The 27666-nt window shown below is 42.9% G+C and overlaps 1 protein-coding gene across 3 annotated transcripts in view; it reads right to left on the bottom strand.

Annotated features, from left to right (window-relative positions):
* LOC148036671 (RNA helicase family protein) overlaps window positions 1–27666 on the bottom strand; it is a 248838-nt gene that overhangs the window by 137467 nt on the left and 83705 nt on the right. For all 3 annotated transcript variants that reach the window (XM_087678715.1, XM_087678717.1, XM_087678718.1), the window contains 5 exons: window positions 23376–23458; window positions 22936–23119; window positions 22591–22743; window positions 22377–22478; window positions 8703–8855 (listed from right to left, as the gene is read on the bottom strand). In XM_087678715.1, coding sequence (XP_087534841.1) covers window positions 8703–8855; window positions 22377–22478; window positions 22591–22743; window positions 22936–23119; window positions 23376–23458 — 675 coding nt within the window. The remainder of the gene's footprint in view (window positions 1–8702; window positions 8856–22376; window positions 22479–22590; window positions 22744–22935; window positions 23120–23375; window positions 23459–27666) is intronic.

Genomic DNA, 27666 nt, shown 5'->3' with positions numbered 1-27666 from the left:
GGGTGGTGGAGCTATTTTGGATGCTGAAACTCATATGCTGGCTCTTCGTTGGTCTCTTTTTCGCACTATGTGTGTGGATCATCACCCGTGGACCATTATAGCCCGTTATTTTCTTGAGGACAATGGGATTCGGCATGGTAATACACAACTTCGGGGCTCCTGGTGGCATGTCCTTAATGCAGACTCTTGGTTTTCTAGTCCCTCCTTCTCTCTATTACTACATTTGGTCGGCTCCTGGAAAGTGGTGCTCCAAAAGGCGCGTTGGCATCCAACGGAGGACCGCTTGCATACTAACTCCTTTCAATTGGAATTGTTGGCAGTCTCGAGATTACTTTCGTGGGAAGACAAACATATTTAACCGCATGGCCCGTTTGGGCATGACTTCAGTTGCGGATGCCACCCTTGCCAATCGTAATGTCTTCGCATCGTTTCATACTGCCAAGAGACTTTTCAGAATCCCGCGTGGATACCATGATTTATGGGAACAGCGTTTGTTAGTGCTTCAGGGCAGGCAACCCTTTCCTGCCCTTGCTGTGGATCGTCCTTGGCAAGACTGGGATCTTGCAGGCCGGTTGAGTCTAGAAAAGGCCTCTGCTAATCAGGTATATCATCTTCTGATTAAAGATCATCAATGGCTCGGTGTTAAAGCTAATACTGTATGGGGATTGCGGAAATCTCAGTCATGGTGGAAGGCAACTGTGATGGAGGGCTAGTTGAATAAGACACCTTTCTGTTGGGGTAAAGGCGCCTCCGCCGTGCCGCCCCGTGTATTACTACACTGACAGTACCCGCCACTGCACACTGCAGGTGGCAGACGCCCGTCACGACACTTTATTCTTTACATTCATTTTAGTGACTAATAAATAAAGGAAGGCCCGGTCACACATTGTGACTGTTGGAGTTTCCATTTCTTGTCTCTCTCTTTCTTGCTCTTGCTCTCCCACCATAGCTCACGTGCAAGCTTCGATCCTTCTCACCTTTCAACTGGTATCAGAGCTTGGCTTCCTCTTGCTCGAGCTCGACTCGGTGCTTGCTTAGCTTCGCATTGACTCCCTTCTTGCATTGGATCTCCATCCCGGCAGCCATATCCAATCTCCCCGAGCTCCCGTCACTCCCCGGCTTCTCGAGCACCTTCCCGGCGTATTGAGACACCTTCAAGGCATTGGTACTGAGGTATTTGATCATTCTTTTAGGGTTTTATTTCAGTCTACAGGTTGCAAACAGCAAGGGCAGCCATGGCTTCAAACCTTTGAAGCTTATTTCCCTCATATTGTGCCTTACACTTATCAAGGCTCAAAGAGGCTTGTCATAGGCCTTTGATAGGCCCTTCTTGAGCCCCCCATTACCCCCTTTCAGCCCATGTGGAGCAGCAGCAAGTTCAGCACCAACAGGGCAGATTGCGCCATTTTTTTTCAAATTGTTAGCACTCGTCTACTTCAGCTCCACACTTGGCCATTGTTTTTTGCTCTCTACCTTGATCAAGAGGGCTATTAGACTTCATGTTTGATGTCATTCAAGCTTTGGGCATTGGTCTTGATCATTCGAGGCTGATTTCTTCAGATTTGGGACTGTCATTTACTGTTATACAGTGCTGGAAACAGAGCAGCCACACTTGGCATTGGCATTTGATGCTTATACTCTACTCCGGTTACCTTGTTTGATGCCCGTATGCGGCCTACATGATGCCTAGTGCCTTGGGAATGTATGCACATGATTATGCCATGATTTTGGCCTGAAATATTAACTGAAATTTCTCAGTTTTGACAGTCAAACTTGGCTGTAATAACAGTGGGCTGAAGGTACTTTGGATGCTTTGTCACTTACCTATTGGTACCGAATGTATGCTTTGGGATTTGCCATCATGTATCTGACATTTGGGGACGACTTTGAGCTCATGTTTAAATCTATGGAATGTATTTGAGCTACGCATAAGCTCCGTCTTGGTTGGTATTCACTGGCATTTGAACCGACTTGGCATGCTCTTGGACCGTTTATGCCTCATGTCTATGCTTGATAGTTAGGCTTCATACATTACATGCTTTGGTTCGTGATATATGCCGCTTGGTTCGTCTATGCTTTACAGACATTGGGAGCTTTGCCTTGGATGTATTTGAGCATTTCTGACTTAGTTTGATCATTTACTTGGTTGCTTCCATCAGTTGCTTCATGTATGTCATACTCTTGGGATGCGTATGACGCATTGACTTGGTCACTTGTCACCGGTACTTTGTCTTGGGTTGCTTGAGCCCTTAACTCGTTTGTACGCCTTTTGTGCCAGTGGGAGCATCTTGCATGCTTACTTGACCTTGAGCAGGGATTACATGCTATTGGAGCAGTTACATGTATTGGAGCAGTCTATGTCATTGAGCAGTTACAGATGTATTGAGACTTTGGGATTATACTCCGACAATTGGATGTTGCATTGAGTATATATCTTGGTTCACAGGATGCTTATGAGCTAAGTCTCAGTTTTGGATCCGCTTTCTTTTAAGCAGACACCTATTTGTGTCAGGTTTTGGCAATTGCAGGTACATTTTGCCTAGATTGTCTGGGGGTGTGCCTCTTACTGGCAAATGCTATTTGACATCTCTCGGTGTTATGCTCATGTATTTTCACTATCATTTGGCTTTGCTTTGTCTTCTTTATGCCGGTTTTGGACCAAGCACTGTCTAGTTGACATTAGATCCAGTTTTGGGAGAGTTTGCTCTCATTATTGCAGTTCTGAAATTTATTACAGCAAGCATTTATTGGACTGAGCAGTATTTTTTATGCTGAAATATCCTGATTTGGTGTATCGCACCTAGTACTAAGTGGGCAGCATCTTTTGGCACACTTTTCTCACCATTTGGAGCTCATTTCAGAGGATTTTGGGCATTTTCTACAGTAAAACAGCAAGCAGTTTTAGACTGTCTGTGCATTTCCAGCCTGCGTTATGGCGTCCTCTTCGACTGATAATGCCATATTTAACATCACAAAGTTGGATGGTACCAACTACTCTTATTGGAAGAGTCAAATTTGGCAGGTCTTGGTGCAGAAATCTCAAATTAAGCCACTTCGGTTGAGCGGGGAGCAGCCTGAAACTATGGACAATGACGACTGGCTTGAACTTGATGAGCTATGCAAGTCCACGATTGTATTGTGTCTCACTGAACAGGTACATTATAATGTATTTGAGAAAGCACAGAGTGCATGGGATCTATGGAATAAGATCAAGAATCTTTATGATAAGAAAAGTCCGGCGAGTCAGATGTACTGGTTGAAGCAGCTTATGGATCTATGCATGAAGGATAATGTGACTATGTCTGCTCACTTGAGCCAGTTCCATGCTATACTGAAGAACCTGACTTCCCAGGATATCACCTTTGGAGAGGAAGTAACTCCTCTTTTCTTGCTTGGGACTCTGAATGAGTCATGGGATGTATTCCGTACTTCCCTATATGCCTCTAGTGCTACTCTGAAACTGAATGATGTTGAGAGTGCTCTTCTGCAGGAAGAGGTTAATCGCAAAAACTTGGATGCCTCTCGTGTTTCACATGCTTTGACAATTAGAGGCAGGAATGACAGGAATGATCGTGGTCATGGCCGTGGCCGTGACTCGCAGAAGGGTCGGTCTAAATCTCGTGGAAAGTCACGTAGTAAGTCGCGTGGGCACAACGCTAATGTCACTTGTCATCATTGTGGAAAAAAGGGCCATATCAGACCACAGTGTCATGAGTTGCACAATGAGAAGCGCAAGGATAAGGGGAAAGAGAAAGTGCAGGAGAAGTCCTCTGATCGCAGCATAGTACCTGCGAACTCCAGTGTCAAGATTGAGGAAATTAATGTCACGCAGACTGAGAATTCCGTTGGTGGTGATGAGTTCATACTTGCAGCTAGTTCTTCTAATGCCTCACACTTGACTGAGACACCTAGTATGTATGCACAGTACTGGTTATTGGATTCAGGTGCGTCCTTCCATGTGACGTCTTACCGTGAGTGGTTTCACTCTTACCGTACTGTATCTGGATCAGTCAGACTTGGAGATGACAGGTCTCTTGATATTGTGGGCTGTGGAGATATTCAGTTGCAGTTTTCCACTGGCAGTTCCTTTTTGCTCAGGGATGTACGTCATGTATCTGCGCTTATGCGCAGTCTTATGTCTGCAGGACAGTTGGATGATGCACGGTTTCATGTCTGTTTTGGGATTCTGCCTGGAAGATTACCAGAGACAGACTTGTGCTTGCTAGAGGCGCCAAGGCTGGCAACCTCTATCCTCTTGTTGTATCTGGGTTTTCTGTAGACCATGTTTTGGCAGTGGGCTCTATCCCACATGTATCACTTTGGCATGCCCGTTTGGGGCATATGTCTTTGACGGGAATGAAAATGTTATCTGGTTTGTAGTATCTTCCGCCTTTGGACTATACACATTTTGACTCGTGTGATCATTGTCTTTATGGTAAGCAGAATAGGTCTACGCATAAGAAATCGGGTAGGCCATGCATGAGTGAGCCCTTGGCTTTGGTGCATTCAGATGTTTGTGGACCCATGCCATGTATGTCTATGGGTGGCGCGAAGTTCTTTGTTACCTTCATTGATGATTTTTCTAGGAAAGTGTGGGCTTATCCCATAAAGCAAAAGTCCGATGTCTTGGCAGTCTTTCAGCGTTGGCTTGCTCTTATTGAGAACTAGACTGGGTACAGGCTGAAATGCCTTAGGACTGACAATGGGGGAGAATATGTCTCACGTGCTTTTGAGCAGTTTTGTGATGACAGGGGTATTAAGCGTCAGTTGACCGCCCCTTACACCCCCGCCCAGAATGGTTTGGCTGAGCGCATGAACAGGACTATTCAGGAGCATGTCCGCTCTATGCTTAGCCATGCAGGCCTACCACAGAGCTTTTGGGCTGAGGCAGTTAGTACGGCAGTGCATGTCATAAACCGATCGCCTTCTAGTGGATTGGATTTCCAGGTTGCGGAGGAAGTCTGGGCTAGTAAGCCACCCTCTTATGCGCATCTCCGTGTCTTTGGATGTGAGGCATTTTGCCATGTGTCCAAGGACAAGAGGAGTAAGTTGGATCCAAAGAGCATTAAATGCATCTTTCTTGGTTATGGTGATTCAGGAGAGACGGGCTATCGCCTATGGGATCCGCAGGCGCGGAAATTAGTACGCAGCCATGATGTAGTCTTCCATGAAGACAAGATGCACAGGCAGCCTGAGAAGGTGATTGAGATCCACAGAGTGATCTTTCAGAAGGAGCCTAGAGCTCCTGCACAGCCAGTTGGACAGCAGACAGCTGCAGCAGATGCTCATGGTCAGGGTGTTGGACAGGCAGCTGGGCAGGCAGCAGAGCCTGCAGTGAGACGGCGGTCTTCTAGAGACAGACGTTCACCTGATAGATTTCAGCCCTCTATGCATTATGTTTTGGTTACAGATGCAGGAGAGCCTTTCACTTATGATGAGGCTATGCGCAGGGGTGGCAGTCACTCCTGGGAGAGGGCTATGCAATCTGAGATTGACTCCTTGCATAAAAATGAGACTTGGGATTTGGTTGCCTTGCCTAAGGGCAAGAAGGCTTTGCCATGCAAGTGGGTGTACAAGCTGAAAAGTACCCCTGGACACCCCAAGCCGGCATACAAGGCTAGATTGGTAGCAAAGGGTTTTAAGCAGGAGCATGGTGTAGACTTTGATGAGGTCTTTTCTCCTGTGGTTAAGATGACCACCCTGCGCTTGGTCTTGGCTTTGGTTGCTCAGCTTGACTTAGATCTATATCAGATGGATGTCAAGACGGCTTTCTTACATGGGGACTTGCATGATGAGATCTATATGGAGCAGCCTACGGGCTTTGCAGAACCTGGCAGGGAGCACCTAGTGTGCAAGTTGAAGAAAAGTCTTTATGGCTTGAGGCAGGCACCTAGGGAATGGTATCATAAGTTTGATGCCTTTATGCAGTCACAGGGCTACAGCAGGAGTGCTATGGATCCGTGTCTTTACACGAAGAAAGCCCGTGATGGTTCATTGCTTATTTTGGTACTCTATGTGGATGATATGCTGATAGCAGGGAAAGCTCATGATGAGCTAGATGCTCTTAAATCTCAGCTAAAGAAGAGCTTTGAGATGAAGGATTTGGGACAGGCCTCTCACATACTTGGTATGTGCATTAGACGCGACAGGCATCAAGGACTCCTCTACTTGTCACAGAGGGAGTATATTCATAAAGTCCTTGAGCCATTCCGCATGCAGGACGTAAAGCCTATTGGCTGTCCATTGCCCTCTTATGTGAAGGTATCACAGGCCGATTGTCCGCAGACAAATGAGCAGAGGGCCGAGATGGCCCAGATCCCTTATGCTTCAGCCGTGGGCAGTTTGATGTATGCCATGATAGCCACTCGTCCAGATATTGCCTTTGCAATTGGTGTTGTGGCACGCTATATGGCTACACCTGGCAGGAAACATTGGGATGCCGTGAAGGGTATCATGAGGTACCTGAAGGGCACAACAGATATGTGTATTTGCTATGGCAGCCAGGATACAGGGGTCGTGGGGTACACTAACTCCGATTATGCAAGACATGCAGATAGTAGGAAGTCCACTTCTGGCTATGTATTCACCTATGCTGGAGGTGTTGTTTCTTGGATGTCCAGGGTTCAGAAGTGTACGGCTTTGTCTACCACTGAGGCAGAGTATGTTGCAACCACTGAGGCTTGCAAAGAGGCCATATGGCTAGGCCGTCTAGTTGCTGACCTTGGAATTGATGCTATACCTACACTGCATTCGGATTCTATGAGTGCCATTCAATTGGCTAAGAATCCGGTCTTCCATGCGAAGACGAAACACATTGAGGTGAGGTATCACTTCATACGTGGTGTCGTGGAGGACAAGTCTGTTGACCTTGTCAAGATCTCCACTGACGAGAATCCTGCAGATCTGCTCACGAAAAGCCTCACTACTGAGCGCTTTGCCTTCCTCAGGAGATTGATGGGCGTTGGATGAGATATTGCCTTTCCTCATCCCTTGTACCTATGTACAGTTGTACTATCTTTTTCTTTTCTCACTGGGGCAGATTCGCCTTTAAGTGGGAGATTGTTGGGGTAAAGGCGCCTCCGCCGTGCCGCCCGTGTATTACTACACTGACAGTACCCACCACTGCAGACTGCAGGTGGCGGGCGCCCATCACGTCACTTTATTCTTTACATTCATTTTAGTGACTAGTAAATAAAGGAAGGCCCGGTCACACATTGTGACTGTTGGAGTTCCCATTTCTTGTCTCTCTCTTTCTTGCTCTTGCTCTCCCGCCATAGCTCGCGTGCAAGCTTCGATCCTTCTCACCTTTCACTTTCAAATGTAAGGTCTTTCTTTGGCGAGTGATGATTGGTGGTCTTCCTCTTGCCTTGGCCCTTTCCAAGCGTCGAATCTCGAATGGCAATTGCTTCTTCTATACAACTACTGTGGAATCGGCCCGACATCGATTTATTTCTTGCCCGCTCGCCAAGAATATCTGGTCGCTCTTGTCACAGGTTTGGCGTGCAATTGTGGGGTCCTCTCTAACCCCTTTCGATTGGGTTTTCGTGCGGCCAAAATACCCCACACCGCCACAGTTGCATATGAAGATCTTATTCCACTTTTTCAGATACTGGGGATGCTGGCATAATTGGACCACTCGGAATGCCTTTCTTTTTTATTCGGCCTCTAATGTACCCAGACACATTGCCAGGCTTCAAGGTCTCTTGCTTTGGCAGATAGATCTCATTCAGCACTCGGACTTGCTCCCCCGGGAGGACTTGCTTCCCTGGCATATGGCAATTTCCTCTGGGTCTTTGCCATGACTTGTGTAACTTAGAGAGAGAGTTTTGTACTGACAAGTTCACACACGGTGGCTTAGAGCCATCGTGTATCTTGTAATCATGTAACCTTGTCCCTTTTTTCGTAATTAATACAATTACCTTTTACGAAAAAAAAAAGAGAGAATTTACAAACAGAGAGACAGGCCAGTGTGCACTGTGAAAAGTGACAATGCAGGCCCCAGGGCCCATGCTGAATACACTGCAGACTGCACTGCTCAAGCCTCAAACTTCAAAGGCTGAGAGAGAGAGAGAGAGAGAGAGAGAGATCTTACCTTGTGTGATCAGAAAGTTTGGGGCAGCAGTAGGGAGCTGTGTTTCCCACAATTCGTGCCACATGGAGTTCCTGCAGGCTGATTTCAGTCGTTTCCAGTCACAAAAGTGTTTTCCAGCTATGTGGACTCAGGGAAATAGTCGTTTGGGAAAAGTGACCAGTAATCGCTTGTTTATTTTATAGTCATCAAATTTTTATTTTTTTCAAAGTGCCACATCCGAAACAGGGTTTTCAGGCATCTGTTTTTCAGACTTCTGCAGACATGGAAAAAATTCCAGACACGTCTGAAAACAACTATGGCCATAAGTGGTTGCTCATAGCCTGTCTTATGATGCTTAGGGCTGCTTATTGACCCCAAAAATTTGATCTAAAGCCAGAACCAAGAGCTTGTACATAACTGGCAAAACCCTTGGGTTACTTCCTAGATAAGTCAATCATGAAACCACTGAGGTTATGCAATGACTAAGGGCAAAGTGCACATTTTTTGACATAAATATCTCAATTCAAATGTCTGAAGAAAAGCACAAATTGTACATATCAACACATCTATTACCAGGAGAAAATTAAAGCAAGCAAGCAAATGAATGAGTATGGGATACAAAGGAACTAACCTTGCGAACACCACTTGGAGGGCTTTGAAACACCTTTTGTTGCTCAATTACTGACATTGAAGAGTGTAACGGGAGCAACCATTCAGAGGCCACACCACGAAAGTGTTCTGAAGCTGACAGCTGATCTAGTAAGGAATGTATATCTGCCAAACCCTTTTCAGCACAGACATCAAAACCAATGGTAAAAATCAAGACATGCTAACAGTATTCTTTTAGAAACATACTGTTTGGTTATCTCGAGCAACACACATGTTTTATCATGAACTCACAATTAGAATTTCTTGCTGAACAAGCTCTGAGCATTTATATTCTCTGCAGATCATACAGCCAAATGACAGTAGATCATAACTACCAGTCAGCCAGATTGCAGTGCATGAGCTGTCATCATGTTTGGGTAGTTGGCACCTGACTTGCATTCTTTGGAATTTCCATGAAGAGCATGCCACCAGAACCCAGCTCCCCTTTCATGTGATACCCCCCCCCATGTGGACACCAATAAGTTCACTACCATCCACAGCACCATTGACATAAGAACGTTGCAGGAAAGGAACCCCAGCTCTTGATGTTGTGTATATGGAGGATCTTTCCCTCTTCTAGCACCCTAATGCTCTTCACCCCACCCCTATCTCCCTCTTCGATCTCCCTCCCCTTGGGCATCCTTACCCCCAAAGGGCAGGGAGATATGGACAACAACACAGGTGCCTGCACTGTCATCAGTTTGTGAACTTGGTAGCTGATTACCCCTTCTTTGGATTTAAAAAAAATAGCAAAACCCAGCTCTTCAAATTCTCCATAAGACTTCACACCATAGTTGAGGGAAACAGGGGGAAAAAAAAAACAGAAATGGAAAGTTTGGAGGAGGGAGAAATGGAAAGACAATGTGAAGGACAGACGAGAGGAGTTTTCTTTTGCAGCCAGGGCCACCACACGTTCATACTCAAAAACAAAGCCAAAATACCACGTGGCAGCTGTTTCCCCAAAAGGGAAATGTTTCGGCTAGGGAAACGCATTTCAGGCCCATCTCCTTATGTTTCAGCATTTCAGGTCCCCCCAAGAGGCATTTGCCACTCCTATGCTTCCCACGATAGGCCTGAAGAGTTGGGAAATAGGCAGATACACAATTTCAACCCATGCAGCCTGCAGGTGCTCAACCTTTAGTGAGATATTTGTCATGATAAGGACTTGGAGCTACCAAAAAGTGGGAGAGATACAAACTCCAAAGATGAGTAGTGATTGGTGAGGCCTTTGACAAATTTTCTCAAAGGGATCCCTTGAAAAGGCCTTGGGCAAAATTTTGGCTCTGTGGGGTTCGCTGTCCAGTAAAGTAATATTTGTGTCTGGTCTGATTTTGCTTGCAATTCATGCAACGCTCCTTGCGACATTTAGCCCTTCACCCCCAAACTGTTCCCACTTCTCTGGTTTTAGTTCTGTATTACTTTCTTACTGAAATTACCTTCTCCCTAACTATAGGGAGTATGCCCTCCAGCACATGGGAGCAACAGATCTCTCCAATCCTAACACCCAAATCCCACATAATTCAAGCAGATCAAATCTCTCTAATCTTGTTAATGAGTATTTATGGTACAAAAATTCACTATGAGAGGTTACTTTGTCATTCTTATTGGGGATATTTCACTCACTGGGCTCTTCAAATTCAAACCATTATCACTACACCAAGTCCCAAGGGTAACTTACTCAAGTAATTTTCATTTAGCAAGTTGTGGGTAGCATTAGTTGAGTATCGGTAGAGATTAATACCCCCTTGCATGTGGAAGCCAATAAACTCACTATGCCCATGGCATCACTAGGATGCAAAGGCAACAGGGAAGGAGGCCCTGCCTCTTCATGTTTTGTGTGTATGGAGGCTTCCTCTCTCCCTCCCTCTCTACACCCCTACCCCCCCATACAATGTCCCTACAGGGAGAAAGGTGTTAAGACTATAGACATTGGTGAACACAATATCATCTATTTGGGCACTTCACTCGCCAGCACACCTGGCGTCAATTGTCCCTTCCTTGGATGAAACATAAGCAACAAGATCTGACTCACCTGTGACCTCTCATGTGGACGTCAAGAAACTCACTGCTACCAACCCGACCAGTAAGATGTATGGGCAGTAGCAAAGGATATCTCGATGCTGAGTGTGTGGAGGATCCTTTCCTTATGCCTAGCACCCATCTCCACCAATGCTCCTCCTAAGTCCCCACTTCTCTCTCCCTTCTAGACACCTCTGCCCCTAACTTTTTTAGTTTTTCTTCCTCCCCTAGCTATGACATTGTTGATCTCACATTACAAGCCCACCTACCAATCACTTCCCTCCCATAAGGCTTACCACCAATCCACAACAATGCCTTTGGTTACTTCAGCGTGTAGGACCTTGTGAATGAGAACTTTCTAAAAGCACTCCACCACGTAAGGTCTCCCATAATAATGATTTCTCTCATTATCTAGCGAGTATCCAAATGACCATGGATGGCAGGATAGCGATCAATGGAGACCCAAGACAAACTCACAAACTAGTTTTCTCAAAGAGTGATAATCTTGATGGACAATATGTTTTTGACACTCCATGAAGAACTTCTAGAAAGTAGATCAGCATTGAAGGTGTGTACTTTGCATTACAAAAACTCTATGAACTCTCTCTCAATCTTGAGGGACAAAGTGAATTAGCATTGAAGCTGTGTACTTTCCATGCCAGAGAACCAATCAATTGCGTTAGAAGTGTTACTTACAATATTTAAGGCCTTTATAACATTAAAAAGCAGGGGTCACTTTCAAAATTTATACAGTATGCACCCATATGTATTTGTTAACAAGAACACAACTAATGTAGCTTGGCTGGTGGCAGGGTTTCTATGTTGGTTATGATATCTTTTATGCAAGCTAGTCAAACATGAGGTGCATAATGTTAACAGGGCCATTGATGCACAACGCAAGCTAAAATATATGACTTTGCACAGCATTGTATGCTTTCCACGTTAGCATGTCTTATTTCAACCTGTCAAATCTCCCCATTGTAAGCTCCATCAGAATCTAACACAGACATTGAAGCTTTGACTATTTTCTGCCCTTTCTAGAGCATGCATTTCTGTGCAGTACACTTTTAGTCAGTTTTTTAATGTTTTCACATTGGTTGTTCCAGTTATCCAGTTCAATGCGTTTCTTTTTCAGTGGCTGGAGGCTGTGTCCAGGTGTGCCAACTAGTTTCTACATGGCAATTAGCATTTCCTCTGCTTATTTTTTGCCAAGATCAGATCAGCCAGCATTATAGGCCTCATCATGATACAGTCGATCAGATTTGGAGGTTTCTGCCTATTTCTAGCAGCCACATTCAGTGGCAACACATTGTTTTGCAGGTCTCAGCACTGTGCAATTTCCTGTGGCATTCCTCCATCACCTGGTGCTTCTATCCATCATCAGCCTGATCCGGTGCCCTTGCTGACGCATTGCCCTGCGTGCAGGGACTGATCAATTCACATTGTATTCAGCATTCTCTTGGAGTTCAGTGCCGATTTTCTTTTTCTATTCTCTTCTTTCTTGGCAAACTCTCTCTTCCCTTCTCTCTGTGTGTGTTCTTTTTCCGTTGTACACTCTCACATAGTAATATCGCCAAAAGAGAGAACCCTGAGGTTCTACAAAGTGGAGACCACACTCTACTTGCTGTTTGGTGCAGATTTGTGGCAAAGAATGCAAATTCTTGCATTGTTCGAGCCTTCTAGGAAATGTACGAGGCATCTACAACTTCATTTTGCAAGGTGTAGCTGATTCCTCCTTCCTTCAAGCAACCCAACACCGAAATGCAGCAATTTGCCGCATGTTTGCAAATTTCCTTCAAAAGATATGGACTATTGGTTTGATGAGATCAAAGTGACCTAGTTTCACCCTGCCCCCCCTCACCCCCTTTTGCTTCTCAATATGTTTCTAAAAGGGCACCTACTATAGGGCCCCACATGGCCAATTCTGGCACTGTCTGTACAGGTGCTTCTTCCACCCTCACTGCCAAGTACGATCCAAACGACGCCAACTACTCCCTTTGGTCGTGCAAAGTGGAGTGTATACTGAATACATTTGACCTTCGGGAATTTGTTCCTACTTGATACACCATCCAATGGAGGATCCCACATTGGTTCCACTCTGGACTAACCTACTCTTTGGGATCGGCTCAACTGTAGGGCCCAATCTTCTCTCTTTAAGAGTTTGCAAGTTTATCTCCTTGTGCACATGTGCAGACTTTGGACCGCAATGGAGGTTTGGACAAAGCTATCTTCTCTCTACCAGTAGAAGACATTTGCCCACCATATTACCACAAAGAGTTAGCTTACCTCCAAAGTTCGGGACACCATTGAGTAGGAGGAGTTAGCTTTGCTTGTTTTGGAGCACAAAGAGCAACTCAAGGAGATTGAAGCCAATGGATCCGGCTCTACTAAAGCATGCTCGAGAGGGGAAGAACAAGACGGACAACAAGAAGGCCAAAACAATTAGAAGTAGCGTGAAGACAAAAAGGATGAGAAGTCAAAGACAAAGTGCCCACATCATGGGAAAGGCACTCATCCTGAGGAGAAGCATTGCCAAAAGTATCCTCATTTGAAGCCAAGTACCAAGGATGATGCTAAGGACTCGAAGGCTATAGCATCAGCTTCCCTTCTCTCTTTACATTCATGTTCTTCCTCCATTGTGCATGCTCACATCCCAAACACATGGGCCTTGTGCATGAATGTGGGAGTGCTATGAGACAGTATGTATGGTGTCACACTATACCAATATTTGGGAGTTTCATAAATTTCACACATCATGATGATAGAGTTGGCCATTGACGAGTGGTCATAGGTCCAAGCAAAGGATCAAAACAAAGGTGATGCATGGTTCAACCTACTTGCCCTAATTGGCATTGATGTCTAGAGCTCAAGCGTGAGTGTCAATCTCGAACACAAAAACAATTATTGCCTCAAGTGAGGGCAACATTAGCTAGAACAAACAAATAGAACCAATAAGACCGCACAATCATGAAAGTTTGTTACATATGCATATGTAAGTCAAGATTCTAGAAAGCACACATCCCTTCTTATAAGTCTTAGAATTGGATTGTTTCTATCTTTTGTATTCTATGTTCAAAGAGTTTTCATTGGATATCCAATTCGGGGCTTCCTAAATTGTAATGACTTCCTAAATTTGAGGAGACCCTTTTACTCTAGTAGCCAAATTGGTCTAACATGTTGTTTCTAGAAAATCAAAAGTGGATTCATGTCATGATAATTTCTACTAAATGTTATTGTTTCTATTCTGGACAATTTTCAACCGAGAGAAAAGAAGTATTTGAAATCCCTCCACTATTCCCACTTCATGACATACAACACTACATTGTCTTGTGTTCTTCCATTAGTGGGGGCCAAATTGATCTAATGTGTTGTTTCTGAAAAAACCAAAGTGTATTCATGTCATGATAATCTCTATTACCTTTAATCGTTTCAATTCCTGTCAATTTTCAACCTAAGAGGAAAGCATTAAAGAAAAAAGAAGTATTTCAACTCCCTCCACTATTCCAACCTCATGACATATGGCAAGACGCTTGTCTTGTGCTCACCCATTTTACCTCTTACCATTATCTATTCATTAAAAGGTTACCCTTTCTTTCTCTCTCATTTTCCATCCACTTTATTTCTTGTAACCTTCTATATAGTTCCTAAAGATAGCCCTAAAGCTAGTAAGAGTCATCTCCCTCATTATTTCCACTTGCTCATCATCCAATCCCATAGCTTTGTACTACTAAGTCTCCTTGGAGTAGTTCAACTTCTCTCTTGCACTTTGGGATCGTTACAAAACACATCTGATGTACTACCCATCAACCATGAAGAAAGGTTAAGTATAACTAAGCTCAACCTTAACACAGTTAGGTTGAATAGAAAAACCTTTCATTCCTCATCTTTGATCCTCAATTATTTCCAACTTTTCAAGTGTCAATGGTTAATCATTATTCCATAATTTTACCTTGTTAGGTATGGAGCTCACGTGTATGTCCACCAAGCTATAGAGCATTAAGCTCCATGATGGGGGGGGGAGAGAGAGAGAGAGAGAGAGAGAGAGAGATCAATGTGATAGATGTTGGATAAAGTACAATGCTTAGGGCCTCATTATATAGACCTAGGGTTTGCCCTAGACCTTTGACCCTTATTAAATGCTGGGAGGTATAAAGGTATTCACACCTGTGACACACACTGTGGTCTAGAAGGTGGTGGTTTATAAAACTAACAAATCCGCCTTTGAGTCATGGGTGGCTAAACCCATGATGGGAAACATACAAAGAAATAAAAATGAGGAGGTCTTACCTAAAAGAAGCATTGTCTAGTGCCATAAAACAATTCTGGAAAAGGAGATACATAAATGGAAGAGGTGCAACATGAGAATGGTCATGACAGGGCCTAGCCAAAAACTCACGAACCCATGGTAAGGCATAGTGCATAGGTGTATATGCATATCTTAGAGGCTGATCAAAAGCCAGCGTAGTTGAGAGGCACTAGACACATAACCAAAAGCCGAATACACGGGTATAGCTTTCAAGATCAACTTTATCATCCATAAAGTAGTTACAAACCCCCCATGAAACAAAACTAAAAACAATGATTGAATAGACACATTAAGAGCCTCATTAGAAGTAGCAAGTCGCTCATCAAGGTGATAATCAGATAAGATACTAGCAGCGGCATATGGGGCATGTTGCTTGTATTGATGCTTGTCTTTCTTTTTATAGTACCGGTCAATAGTATGGCCAATATGCTTACAATATATGGCACTTGGGTGGTTGATTCTTACTATATAAAGTTACAAGTGCTACGTTGGCATCTTTGCTTCATCTTTTGTCATCCAAAAGGATGCCAGCCATCCCCTCATACTTCATCTCTCGAGCCACCTTGGGGGCGGTCACGATTTCATTAAATATTTTTTCTTTCAACAAGCTGTTAAGAACTACATCTCCTTTATTGTCGTCATCCAAATGACTATTGAGAGTGGTCAATTGTTGGTAATGGAGACTTACATGGTCAAGATGTTTGAGAGTCTCCAAAGGATTGTAAGTGATACTAAATAATCATGCCTTTTTTAAAAAAACTGGACTTATTAATATCTCCCACAAATGTGTCTTGAAGTTCATCACATACCTCTTTTGCCATTTGTGAGAGATCAAGATGATGAAGAAGGTTGATAGAGAGCTCAAGCCCAATGATGTGGAGTGCACCTTCGTTCTTCTTAAGCCCTTCCTAATGGAGTTGTGGATTGCCTGAAATGTGCTCTAACTCATTAGTGGACACAACTCTCCATGCACCTCCCCATATAAGTATGAGGTGAATCTTTGTCTTCCAAATGGGGAAGCCGATATTTAAGATTTTTTTGATTGTGATGCCATATCTTGACATCCCAATGGTAAGACACCATCGTCAATGCCAGCAATTTGGAACAATAGTGTGAGCTAAGAAAATAGTATTGAAGATTGTGTCACCAATCAAGTAGTTGAGTAATAGGTAGTAGAAGAGTGATATTGTTGTATATGACCAGCATCTATCATGAAGGTCTAGGTGCAAGCCAACCTTACAAAACAAGAGCACAGCAATGTGGCGCAACTACAAGGCAAACAAGTGCGTAGGGCAACCACATGAACAAGGCAGCTGGGAGGCTCTGGATTCCAACAACTAATGGTTGTGCAAAGAGCAAGTATGAGGCTGTTTTTATTTTTCTATTTTTTTTAATTATCCAACTAATCAGTCACGCCACATTAAATTTGTGGTGGCGTGGCACAGAAGAGTCAGGATAGGCGCTGCCAAGCAAGAAATAATGTGAGGGCAGCCATTGATGATGGCTAGGCCCAAGGCCCACGGACACGACACCTCACAAATGCAGGTTGGATTCTGCAAGGGCACCGCTCAGCCACGTGTCAGTCTGAAGCATGGAGCACGGAATGTGCACACCAAGGGGAGACAGCACTAGGGTTAGAGCGAGACATCCCCCCCGGATCCAACCTGCACATGAGACACGGCACAAGCCAAACTCAACATAAAAGGGACTCAACATCAAACTTACCTCCCAACCATAAAGCTTAACAGGCTCACCCCTAAGCCTAGGAGCTAGCGGCATTCTGGGCCACAACTACATCCCAAGGGTTGGAGTCCCATACCATCAACCCACATCATCTTGATATACGAATGTATGGGCCAACGGGCCATGAGTCCAAGAGTGGTAATCACACACTGAATGTGTACAATAAGGCCTTGAGTCCTATTTATAGGACTCAATTCCCCTAACCCCAAAGCGCCCCTAGCGCACTAAGTCACTTTATGACCAATGCTACTAGCACCCATCTGGATATGTAGGGACATAGCACTTTCCTCCTTATGAATGACTATTGTTCTTAGCAATATCCTTGGGAATGAAGTGAGGAAAATGACTCTTCAGTGAATATACCGACTCCCAAGCAACCTCGGCCTACAGGCGGTTTTTCCATATGACTAAATACTCAAGATAAACAATCCGATGGGATCATTTAGTCCTAAGGTCAAAAAACCCATTTAGGTTTGAGTGGGATATAACGAACATTATCCTTAAGCTGCAAGACTTCTTCAATCGGAACAATCTGCTCACCTTGTCCCAATTGTTCTTTAGAACGACTCACGTGGAACACAGGGTGTGAACTCGGATTTCCGATGTTAAGTCTAACTCCTAGAATATGCTACTTATCTTCTTGGTAATTTGGAAAGGACCACAACACCTTGAAGATTGTTTATAGCACTTGCTAGTAGTCATTGAATCAGAGTCCCTTGAAACTTTAAGGTAAACCCACATGCCTTTTTGGAGCTCTCTGGGATTACGACATTGGTTAACATAAAACATCACAGGATCCTGGGTTGTTTTAATGCTTTCCCTTGCAATCGTTAACATCTCTTGCATATCGTGCAAAAAGTCAACTATAGACTGCATTTTTATCCCCTAAGCTCTATGCCTTCAGCTCATAACCGTACATAAGCATAAATGGGCTATGACTAGCAATCAAATGCTTAGCACTCTTATAAGCAAACTCAATCTGACAAAGATAATGTTCCCAATCAAAATGTCTATGAGAGACATATGCATGAAGCATATCCTCCATGGTTTGACTCGTCCATTCGGTCTACCCATCAATTTTTGGATGTTCTGAGAATGACAAGGACAATCAAGTTTCCAACTTTTGAAAGACCATTTACTAGAAATGGCCAATGAACTTAGGATCCAAGTAACTAACTATTTCATCGCACAAACCATTAAGTCTATAAAGTTGGTCAACAAAGAGACCAGCCAACTCATCATGGCTTTTAGCATTTCTCTTTGTAGGAATGAATTGCATCATTTTCGTCAATCGGTTGACCACAACCCAAATTGTATCATGACCTCAATTCATATCAAGCAATCCTTCTACAAAACCCATAGAATTGTTACTCCATTTCCTATCAATGATTTATAAAGGATGCAACATCCCCACATGTTTGTGCTATTCAGCTTTGTTAAGCTCACACTATAGGCACTCACACACATAATATTCATCTGTAGTCTTAATATGCGGCCAATAAAGATAACAAGTAACCAAGGCCAAAGTCCAGTGTATGCCAACGTGTCCAACACTCAACACATCATGACACTCCTACAAAATTTTCTTGTAGATATCATGATTATTGAGCACACACACTTTGACTTGTTTAAAAAGTAAACCATTTCGAATGGAATACTTTTCCACCATCTTCCTCACAGTAGCCAACCTTCGAGCATCCAGATCGCCTAAGCTTCCTAGGCTACTAGGTCTCTCTTGAACTTGTTGCCAAATCTTACCAAAGTGAAGATCATTTTCGTGATGCCCTTTTAAAGAGATAGAAATCAATCAAAATTTCAAAGAACAACAAGGCATTGACTTCGAGAGTTCAACTAAGAGCATCGACAACCATATTAGTTGCGCCCTTCGTGACACAATTTCCAAGTCAAACTCTTGCAAAATATCCGCCAATCTTGCCTTGCAGTCATGGAGATCAGACTGATCACATAGATATTTCAATGACTTGTAGTCTACCCCAATAATAAACCGGGTGTCCTACAAATAATTACACCATACTTTAAGTGCATGCATGACTACCAACAATTCCTTCTCTTGGTGGTATTACGTGTTTGAGCATCAAGGAGCTTACAGCTCTCAAACAAGATAGCTTGGCCATCTTGATAAATGACAGCACCTAAGCATAATCCCTCGCATTTGTATGAATCTCAAAAGGTTTATTCGAATCGATAATCTGCAACATTGGTGTAGTACTAATAAGCCATTTCAATGTTTCAAAACGTTGATCAAGCTCAATAGTTCAAACAACCGGCAGACTAACTTGTTTTTTATAGCTTCAGATACCCTTAAGTAAACATATTAAGGGTTCAGTAATATGAACATAGTCCTTAATGAACTTCTTAAAAAATCTAATAAAGCCTAAAAAATACTTTACGTGCCTTATGGTACCCGTAATAGACCAATCAAGCACTACTTGTACCTTTTCAGGATCAATTCGAATGCCATCAATCGAGATGACATGACCAAGGTATAACAACTCCGGTTAAAGAATTCGCACTTGAATAGTTTAGCAAATAATTACTCTCATCTTAAGATATCTAAGACGATATGCAAATATTTGCCATGCTCCTCCAATCACTTGCTATAAACGAGAATGTCATTAAGGAAAACAACTATCCACTTTCTTGGATATGGACGAAATAAATCATTCATCATCTATTGAAAACTTGCACGAGCATTTGTCAATCCATAAGGTAGAACCAAAAACTGTTAATGTTCATACCGCGTTCCGAACAAAGTTTTCAAAATATACTCCAAAGCTATCTGTATCTAATGGTATTCAGATCTTAGATCGTTTTTGATAAAATAGCACACACCACAAGGTCGATCTATTAGATCATTCATCCTTGGAAACAGATATTTATTCTCAATGGTCATATCTTCCACTACATGTGAGGTTGTGTGGCTTTGGAGATTGTTGGAGGAGCTTAGCTACCCCCAGACTCGTCCTACTCTTCTGTGGTCCGACAATGAGAGTTGCATTGCCTTGGTACAGAATCCAGTATTCCATGCCCAGACGAAGCACATTGAGATCCAGTATCACTTCATTCGGATGAAGCTTCTGGATGGGACCATTGATGTGGAGTATTGCAAGATGGAGGATAATCTTGGAGATTGGTTTACGAAGGCACTTCCCCAGGCTCTTCTTCGGCAACATTCCAAATCCCTCAGTCTGATGCCTCGTCCAGGATCTGAGGGGGGGTGTTAGCATTTGAGTCATCGCCTGGACAGGCTGTGTTAGGGTTTCTGCACAGTTAGGGTTTGGTACAACAGACAGAGTACAGTGCCACGTCAGCAGCCAGCCACATCAGCAAACTGCACAGGTGCCACGTGGCAGTCTGCAATGCAGTCGGACAGTTTTTTTGGCATTATTTTATTGCAGTTGACTGCATTGCAGCCCCATGCTCACAAAAGGTGACAATATATTATGGGTGAACTTGCAGCTCATAGACTTGCTGCATATTAATACTCAGAAATCTACACTACTCTGCTGTACAGAGACTGATCTCCAAGCCTTGGGCAGGCATGGAATTGTGATCTCAAAGGGAAATATAACCAAACACTTCGGATATCCTATCGGTGTGGAGGTAGCACCTCGGGCCTTACTGGATTGGATGGCCTCCCAGATTCATGACAGGTTCATGTACTAGAAATCTCAAGGTTGGCCTTTACATGTCAGACTGAAAGTTACTCAATGTATTATGATCAATATGATATCGTTCTTTCTGCCACTGCTTCCCTGGACTAAGAAGTCCCTCTTGGAATTGGTTCAGCCTATCAAATTCATGTTGTGGAAAAAGAAAGGCAATCGTTTGGGATAATCTTGGATTTCGTGGCAGCATGTGACTATGCCTAAACGGATGGGGGGTGCAGCTTTGTTGGATGTTAATTTGCATATGACAGCCTTGAGGTTGGCTCTTTTGCACGCTTTATGTGTATAGAGTCATCCTTGGTTAGAGATTGCTAAATTTTTCATTGAAAAGACTGGCATCTCTCATGGTAACACGATAATTCATGCTTCTTGGTGGCATGTGCTTAATTCCTCCAGGCCTATTAAGATCTCCCAGTCTTTTCTCCTTTCTCATTTGAGTGCATCCTAGCAAGAGATCTTACGTTTTTCACTTTGGCACCCCCCTGATATTCGTAAGGAGGTGAATACACTGCAAGGAGAAGTATTGGCATCCTCCAAGGTGTTGGATTGGCCAGATAAAGATTTCCAAAGAGTCAAGTTTAACCGAATGGCGTGTTTGGGGTTGCAAACAGTTTTCGATGGTGTTATTCCTAGGCAGTCCCACCCTTATCCTTTTCAACGTATTTGTCAGCACTTTCGAGAACCTCATGGATATTGTGACATCCGATCATCCATACAAGTCAGACTTTAGAGATTCTCTCCTTTGCCAATGCTACAGCCATTGTATCCATGGCGTGACTAGTGTTTGTGCTTCCGGATGATTTCGAGAAGAGGCCTGCTAACTAGATATATCATCAGATGGTGGAGGCCAAGACATGGGTCACTACAAAGGTGAATAAATTATGGCATATTAGGGATGGCAAAAAGAAGTGGCAAGAAAGAGTCATTCAGCTTTGGAAGTCTAAGGTTCCCTATCAGGGTAAAGTCTTCTTGTGGAGACTACTGATTGGTGGTCTTCCAACTGGAGAGGGGTTGCGTGCTTGAAACATCTCTGCTAGTTGTTGAGTATTCTACACTACATGTGATGAAACATTTCCTCATCTTTCTGTCTCTTGTCCGGTTGCACGACAAATCTGGAGTTTTATCTCTCAAGTGTGGTTCTTGGCGACTCAGCTCCCCTTTGTGCCTTCTTTGCATTCTAATTATTCTTGCCTCTTCCATTTCCTTAGATGGACTGCCCGGTGGCATATTTAGTGTACTCGGAATGCCTTTATTTTTTATTTGGCTTCGGGCATCCATGGTCATGTGGCCCGTGTTCGAGGTTTAGTGCTATGGCAGATTTCTTCTATGATATCAGCTAACCTAGTTCTTCCTGACATTGCTACTCCCTGGCCGGATATTGTTCGCTCTACTCCAGCTGTCCTTTCTGTGTGATTTTTTCTTTGTATTAAAGTCCTGATAGTCTTTCATCAGTTTCTTTGATGACCTGATGGTCTGATGTAACAGAAAGTAAGAGATATAGAGAGAATGTTGACCTGATGGTCTGATGTAAAGATTTACTACTTAATTCAATTATCTTCACGAAAAAAAAGACTTGCTGCATATATTATGGATTCTATGGTTTGTGTTGACAGTCCAGGCAGGCAGGGCAAAGAAGCACTTGTTTTCTCACAGGTCACTAATAAGTACATTTATCCAAAACTTCCTTCACTGAGACATGTAAGACATTATATTCAATATGATCTGGCTGGTTATATTCAACATTTCAAAGTATCACAATGGCATTTCTAAGTTTAATTGCACCTAACAAGAACATAGCTTGTTATTGCTAATGCTAGGTTCATGTCTTACAAGGACAAAGAAAATGAACAACCAAACTGAGAATAATGGACAAAGAAAGAGATGATTGAACTAAACTTACCGGCAGAAAGACCAAGATGGCTCCTTTCTCACCATCTTTATCAATATGCACAATTAGATCTTCAAGAAGGTCAAAATCAATGGCATCTTCATTGAGTCTTAACTGATGATGATGATGACCAGTTTGATAATCAGAAAAAATCATTCATCAAAACAATTAAATCAATAATGAACAGCAGATACAAATGGCATGAACAAGATTACACATTACATACCAGGTTTTTCTTTGTTCTATCACTATAACCTGAGTACAACTGTTCATCAAACATTGGATTGTAAGCTTCTTCCTCAAGCATAGCCTCATCTCCCCAACCAGATGCCACCAAATTGCGTCGTCCTCTGCTATTGCTCACGAGATTTCTGGTACCCTACCAAAAGCAAGGCCAGCAAAACACAGCTATAAAAGATTGCCAGCACAGTCAAAGGGTCCCAGAAAACCCAAAACAAGCTAATTAGTCATTTACCACAATCCCTTAACTTTTGGATTTTCTATAGCGTTTGCACTTATTTGTCCTTGATAAGATAAACAAAAAGTAACTTTTCCAATAAGTACTTTGCACCTTTGTGAACTGTCTGTCAAGACTCGTTATAGCTGCCAGTGAATCAGGTGCAAGCCTATAATCCAACATCTCATAGGCATCCTCGAGGTGAACTGTATCCACAGGAAAAGTGCGGCCCTTTACAGTCACCAGAGGGCAGTTTCCAAAATATTGACAGAACATGGCTGCATCCATAGTAGCTGACCTACAATTGTCAAATAGATGAGTATATACCATAAATAACAGCTTTCTTCCACTTTTGAGTAATGTATGGTTCAGCATTACAACCCACCAGACCGGTACTTTACCCGGCCGTTGTATTTATGATGTACATAGTAGTCCTTCAAAGCGCTTAGACTGTACTTTGTATTTTACCTCCATGATATTTTAACATAATTTTCTCTTCTTTGGAAAGAAAACAATAAATAACAGGATGCTTCCAGAGACTATAGTCTACTCACATTAAGATTATTTTCAAAGGAGCTTGGCTATTCGCTCGCCTTCTTTCTATCAAATCTTTAAGAATTACTAGTGTAAAGTCTCCCTGCCATGCAATGCAAATAAACTCTCAAACAGCCAACTTAAAGACCAACTAAACATCAACGGACAGAAACCAGTATAGGAAACTTTGCATAGCACCATCATAAGACTGATCAACAAAGGCACATACTAAAATAGATATAGACAAAGATACCATGTGCATGATAGAACAATAAGAGCGAATAGAATTAACATATCAACTTACCACCACCATCTTTTATTAAAAATTACACTAAATTACCAGATTTGGTAAAAGCATTTATGTACTTGACATAAAGCATGAAAAACTGTCGAACTGGTGAAATTCATCCCACCTTACTCAGAATTGACATAAAGTCACATCTGTGTTTGCGAAAGATTCTGGCAACAATTCACAAAAGGTAATTCATTCAAGGCCCACAATGGTGATCCATGTGGAACAGGGAAAGGGAAAGGTATAAGGACCACTTGGAACAGTGGGAATGCCTCTGGTCAAGGAATGGGAATAGGGAGAACAGCAGCCTGTTATCTGACCACTGTCCTCTCTTTCTATGAAACAATGGTAGGAAACACATGTTCATGTACCCAAACAAGAAACAAAACCTCTTGTAAATGACTAGCAACCAAGGCATCACATACAAAGATGCATTTCTTAGCATGGGAAGCAGCAGCTAGCGCAAGGACTGCAAGAAGACATGCAGACTCAACCAGATTCTTTATGCTTCAAGGTATGCAACTGGGCTGGCTAGCACTTTCCTTTTTCACTTTTTTACTGCAAAGAATAAGTTTCTTCAAAGGACCACTGATAATTCCACTAGTGCATAACGAAAACCTACTACAATAAATGCAATAAGGGGGATCACAGACGCATACTCAAGTAAAACATCAAATAGAAGCCTAATAGAATAAACAAGATAGAAGGCAACACTGCCAAATTATGTGAGGAGCTTCGAATTGAAAGAAAGCATCTAAGGAGACCTCTCATCTCCTGTGAGACAATCCAAAGCTACCTACTCAAGAAAGATGTCAAATACAAGGCTAATAGGATAATCTTCTAGAGGTCCGTAATACCAACCAATGTGAGGAGTCTGTAAGGAAAGAAAGTGCAAGACACCCAAGTATGTAAGAGGCCTCTTGTCTCCTGCTGATGCAATTTGAATATTCCTAAAGTTTCTCCTAACCACCTCTACGAGTGTGCATGAACTCTATCCATACCTTGTAGTCACCAGGAGGCACGAAGATCGAGGCAGTCAGAGTTCGTTACGTGCAGCAAGAGAGAGTGAGAGAGAGAGCAGAGTAGAGTGTGCACAATTTGTGGGGTACAATGACAAGTTCACCGCTTTAGGTTTTTCAATAGATATATATGTGTAAGTACAAGAGGTAAGGGTGTGTTCACACCCGAGCACATTAAAAGGCACGAGGGCCTTTATTCCCAACAACCTCCCACCTAAAGGCAATGTGCCTTAAGAGGAGAAAAAGAATCAGCTAGGTCTAGGTATGTACAAAGCTGAAATACATATGTCTATCCCTATATGCACTTTGACAAGCTCAATGCTCTTGCTGTCAAGCACTATTGAAGTGGTACTTCACCTGTATGTGCTTTGTCTTTGCACGAAAGACGGGATTCCGTAATAACATGATAGCACTCTGACTATCACAATGGAGAAAAAGCAACTCTATAATGCCAAGCTCTCCCACCAGACGTGAAAGCCATAAAGCCTCCTTGTATGCCTCAGTGGAAGCCACATACTCTACCTCTGTAATAGACAATGCAACACACTTTTGTAGCCTGGAGATCCAAGAGGCTGCTCCTCCTGTGAAAGTAAACACATACCCAGAAGTGGACTTTCTACAATCCGCATGACCAACATAGTCTGCATCCGTAAAGCCAACAACAAATGCCTTCTACTTTCCAAAGCACATGCACAACTCCTTTGTGCCTTTGAGGTATCTCATAATACCTTTCACTGCTTCCCAATGCTTTTTGCCAAGGTTTGCCATGTATCTGCTAACCATTCCCACTGCAAAGGCAATGTCAGGACGTGTAGCAACCATAGCATACATCAAACTGCCAACAGCTGAAGCATATGGTATCTTGGCCATTTTAGCCTTCTCATCATCAGATGTAGGGCTGTCCTCTGCACTAAGTTTCACATATGGAGGCAATGGAACCCCAATTGTTTTCCCCCCTCCATATTGAAACCCTACAAAACCTTGGAAATATACTCCTACTGAGATAGATAAAGAAATCCTTTGGACCTATCTCTGATTATTTGCATGCCAAGAATGTGATTTGCATCACCAAGATCCTTCATGTCAAAGCTACCATGAAGACTTTGCTTCAGTGAGTCCAAGGCATAAGTATCCCTGCCAGCAATCAGCATGTCATCAACATACAAAACCAAGATAATCACGCTGCTATTTGCTGCCTTCTTAGTGTACAAGCAGTCATCCACTTGACTTCTATGGAAACCTTGAGACTGCATGAATGTATCAAACTTATCATACCATTCTCTTAGTGCTTGTTTCAGCCCATACAAACTCCTTCTGAGTTTACATACCATCTTTTCTTTCCCTTTTTCAACAAACCCTTCAGGCTGCTGCATATATATGTCTTCATGCAGATCACCATGTAAGAATGCAGTCTTTACATCCATCTCTATGAGCTCCATATCTTCAGCTGCAACCAAGCCTAAAAAGTTCCTCAAGGTATTCATCTTGACTACAAGAGAGAAGATCTCATCAAAGTCAATTCCATGTTCCTGCTTGTACCCCTTCGCAACCAATCTTGCTTTGTACTTTTGGTGAGGAACCAAAAGTGACCATCTTGTAAACCCATTTGCATGGAAGTGTTTTTTGCCCTTTAAGCAACTGCACCAAGTCCCAAGTGTCATTTTTCTCAAGAGATTCCATCTCTGACAACATGGCTTTATACCATTTCTTGTTGTCCTGTCTATCCATTGATTCCTTGAAGCAAGACGGTTCACCACAGTCTATCAACATGACAAAATCAATCACATTGCTTGCACCAGGAACAAATCTATCAGGTTGTCTAGTAGCTCTAGACGATCTCCAAACCCAATGATCATTGTTTGTTGGCTATTCCTATAAAATTCCATTTTCAGCATGCTGTCCTGGCATTTCAGCCTGCCAATCAGCATTAACAGCTTGTTGTCCTGTTTGTTCCTGCACATGTAGTGCCTCATTATCATGGGCAATAGCTGGCTGATCATTTCCAGCACCATTTTCTGCATTTACAGGTTCATTTACAGCAAGCATTTGCTGCTGTACAGCAGGCACATTTTGCTGTCCAAAGGGTATTTCTTCCCAGAATACAACCCTACGGACCTCCTCAATCTTTTCGGGCTGTTTATGCATGCAATCTTCCCGGAATATAACATCATTGCTGCGTACTACTTTTCTTCTCTAGGGATCCCATAATCTATACCCCATTTCACCCTCATCACCATATCCTAGGAAAATGCGTTTACAAGACTTTGGCTCAAGTTTGTTGTGTTTTTCTTTATGAATGTGCACAAAATCCTTGCAGCCAAACACATTCAGGTGAGCATATGAAGGTGGCTTGCCTGACCAGGCTTCTTGGGGAACCCCCCCCTCCCCAAAAGACATGTTGGGTGACCAATTAATTAAGTGTACGGCTGTCATAACAGCCTCTGCTCAAAAACCATGGGGTAATGCAGCATGAGACAACATCGTACGGACCTTATCCTGTATGGTCCAATTCATACACTCTGCAACTCCATTTTGGGGTGGATTATGAGAGGCAATGAGCTCCCTCTTTATCCCTTTGCTGTCACACATATTCCCCACCCTTGTCAGAGAGAAGACACTTAAGTTTCTTATCAGTCTGATTTTCAGTCAATGCCAAGAATTTTTAAACTTGTCAAGCACTTCATCCTTGCTACGAATAGGATAAACCCATACCTTTCGTGTAGCATCATCAACAAAGGTAACCAAATATTTCTTTCCCCCTAAAGATAATCCTGGCATCTGGCATATATCTGAATGTACTAACTCTAGAGGAGAAGATTTTAGCGAAATAGACTTTTTATGAGACGTTTGTGCATGTTTACCATAAACACAATGATCACAATGCTGAAAATCAGCATAACGAAGACAATGCAAGTAACCCAAACGAGAAAGCACTTTCGTTCCTGTTTGACTCATGTGTTCCAACCGGCCATGCCACAAAGAAATACTTGGCTGCTCGGT

This window comes from Lygodium microphyllum, chromosome 5 (assembly GCF_053477565.2).
Source record: "Lygodium microphyllum isolate KBCC chromosome 5, Lygodium_microphyllum_v1.1.10, whole genome shotgun sequence".
NCBI classification, from domain to species: Eukaryota; Viridiplantae; Streptophyta; class Polypodiopsida; order Schizaeales; family Lygodiaceae; genus Lygodium; species Lygodium microphyllum.
Note: the sequence above shows the minus strand (reverse complement) of the source record. Positions and strands in the feature narration are given on the sequence as shown.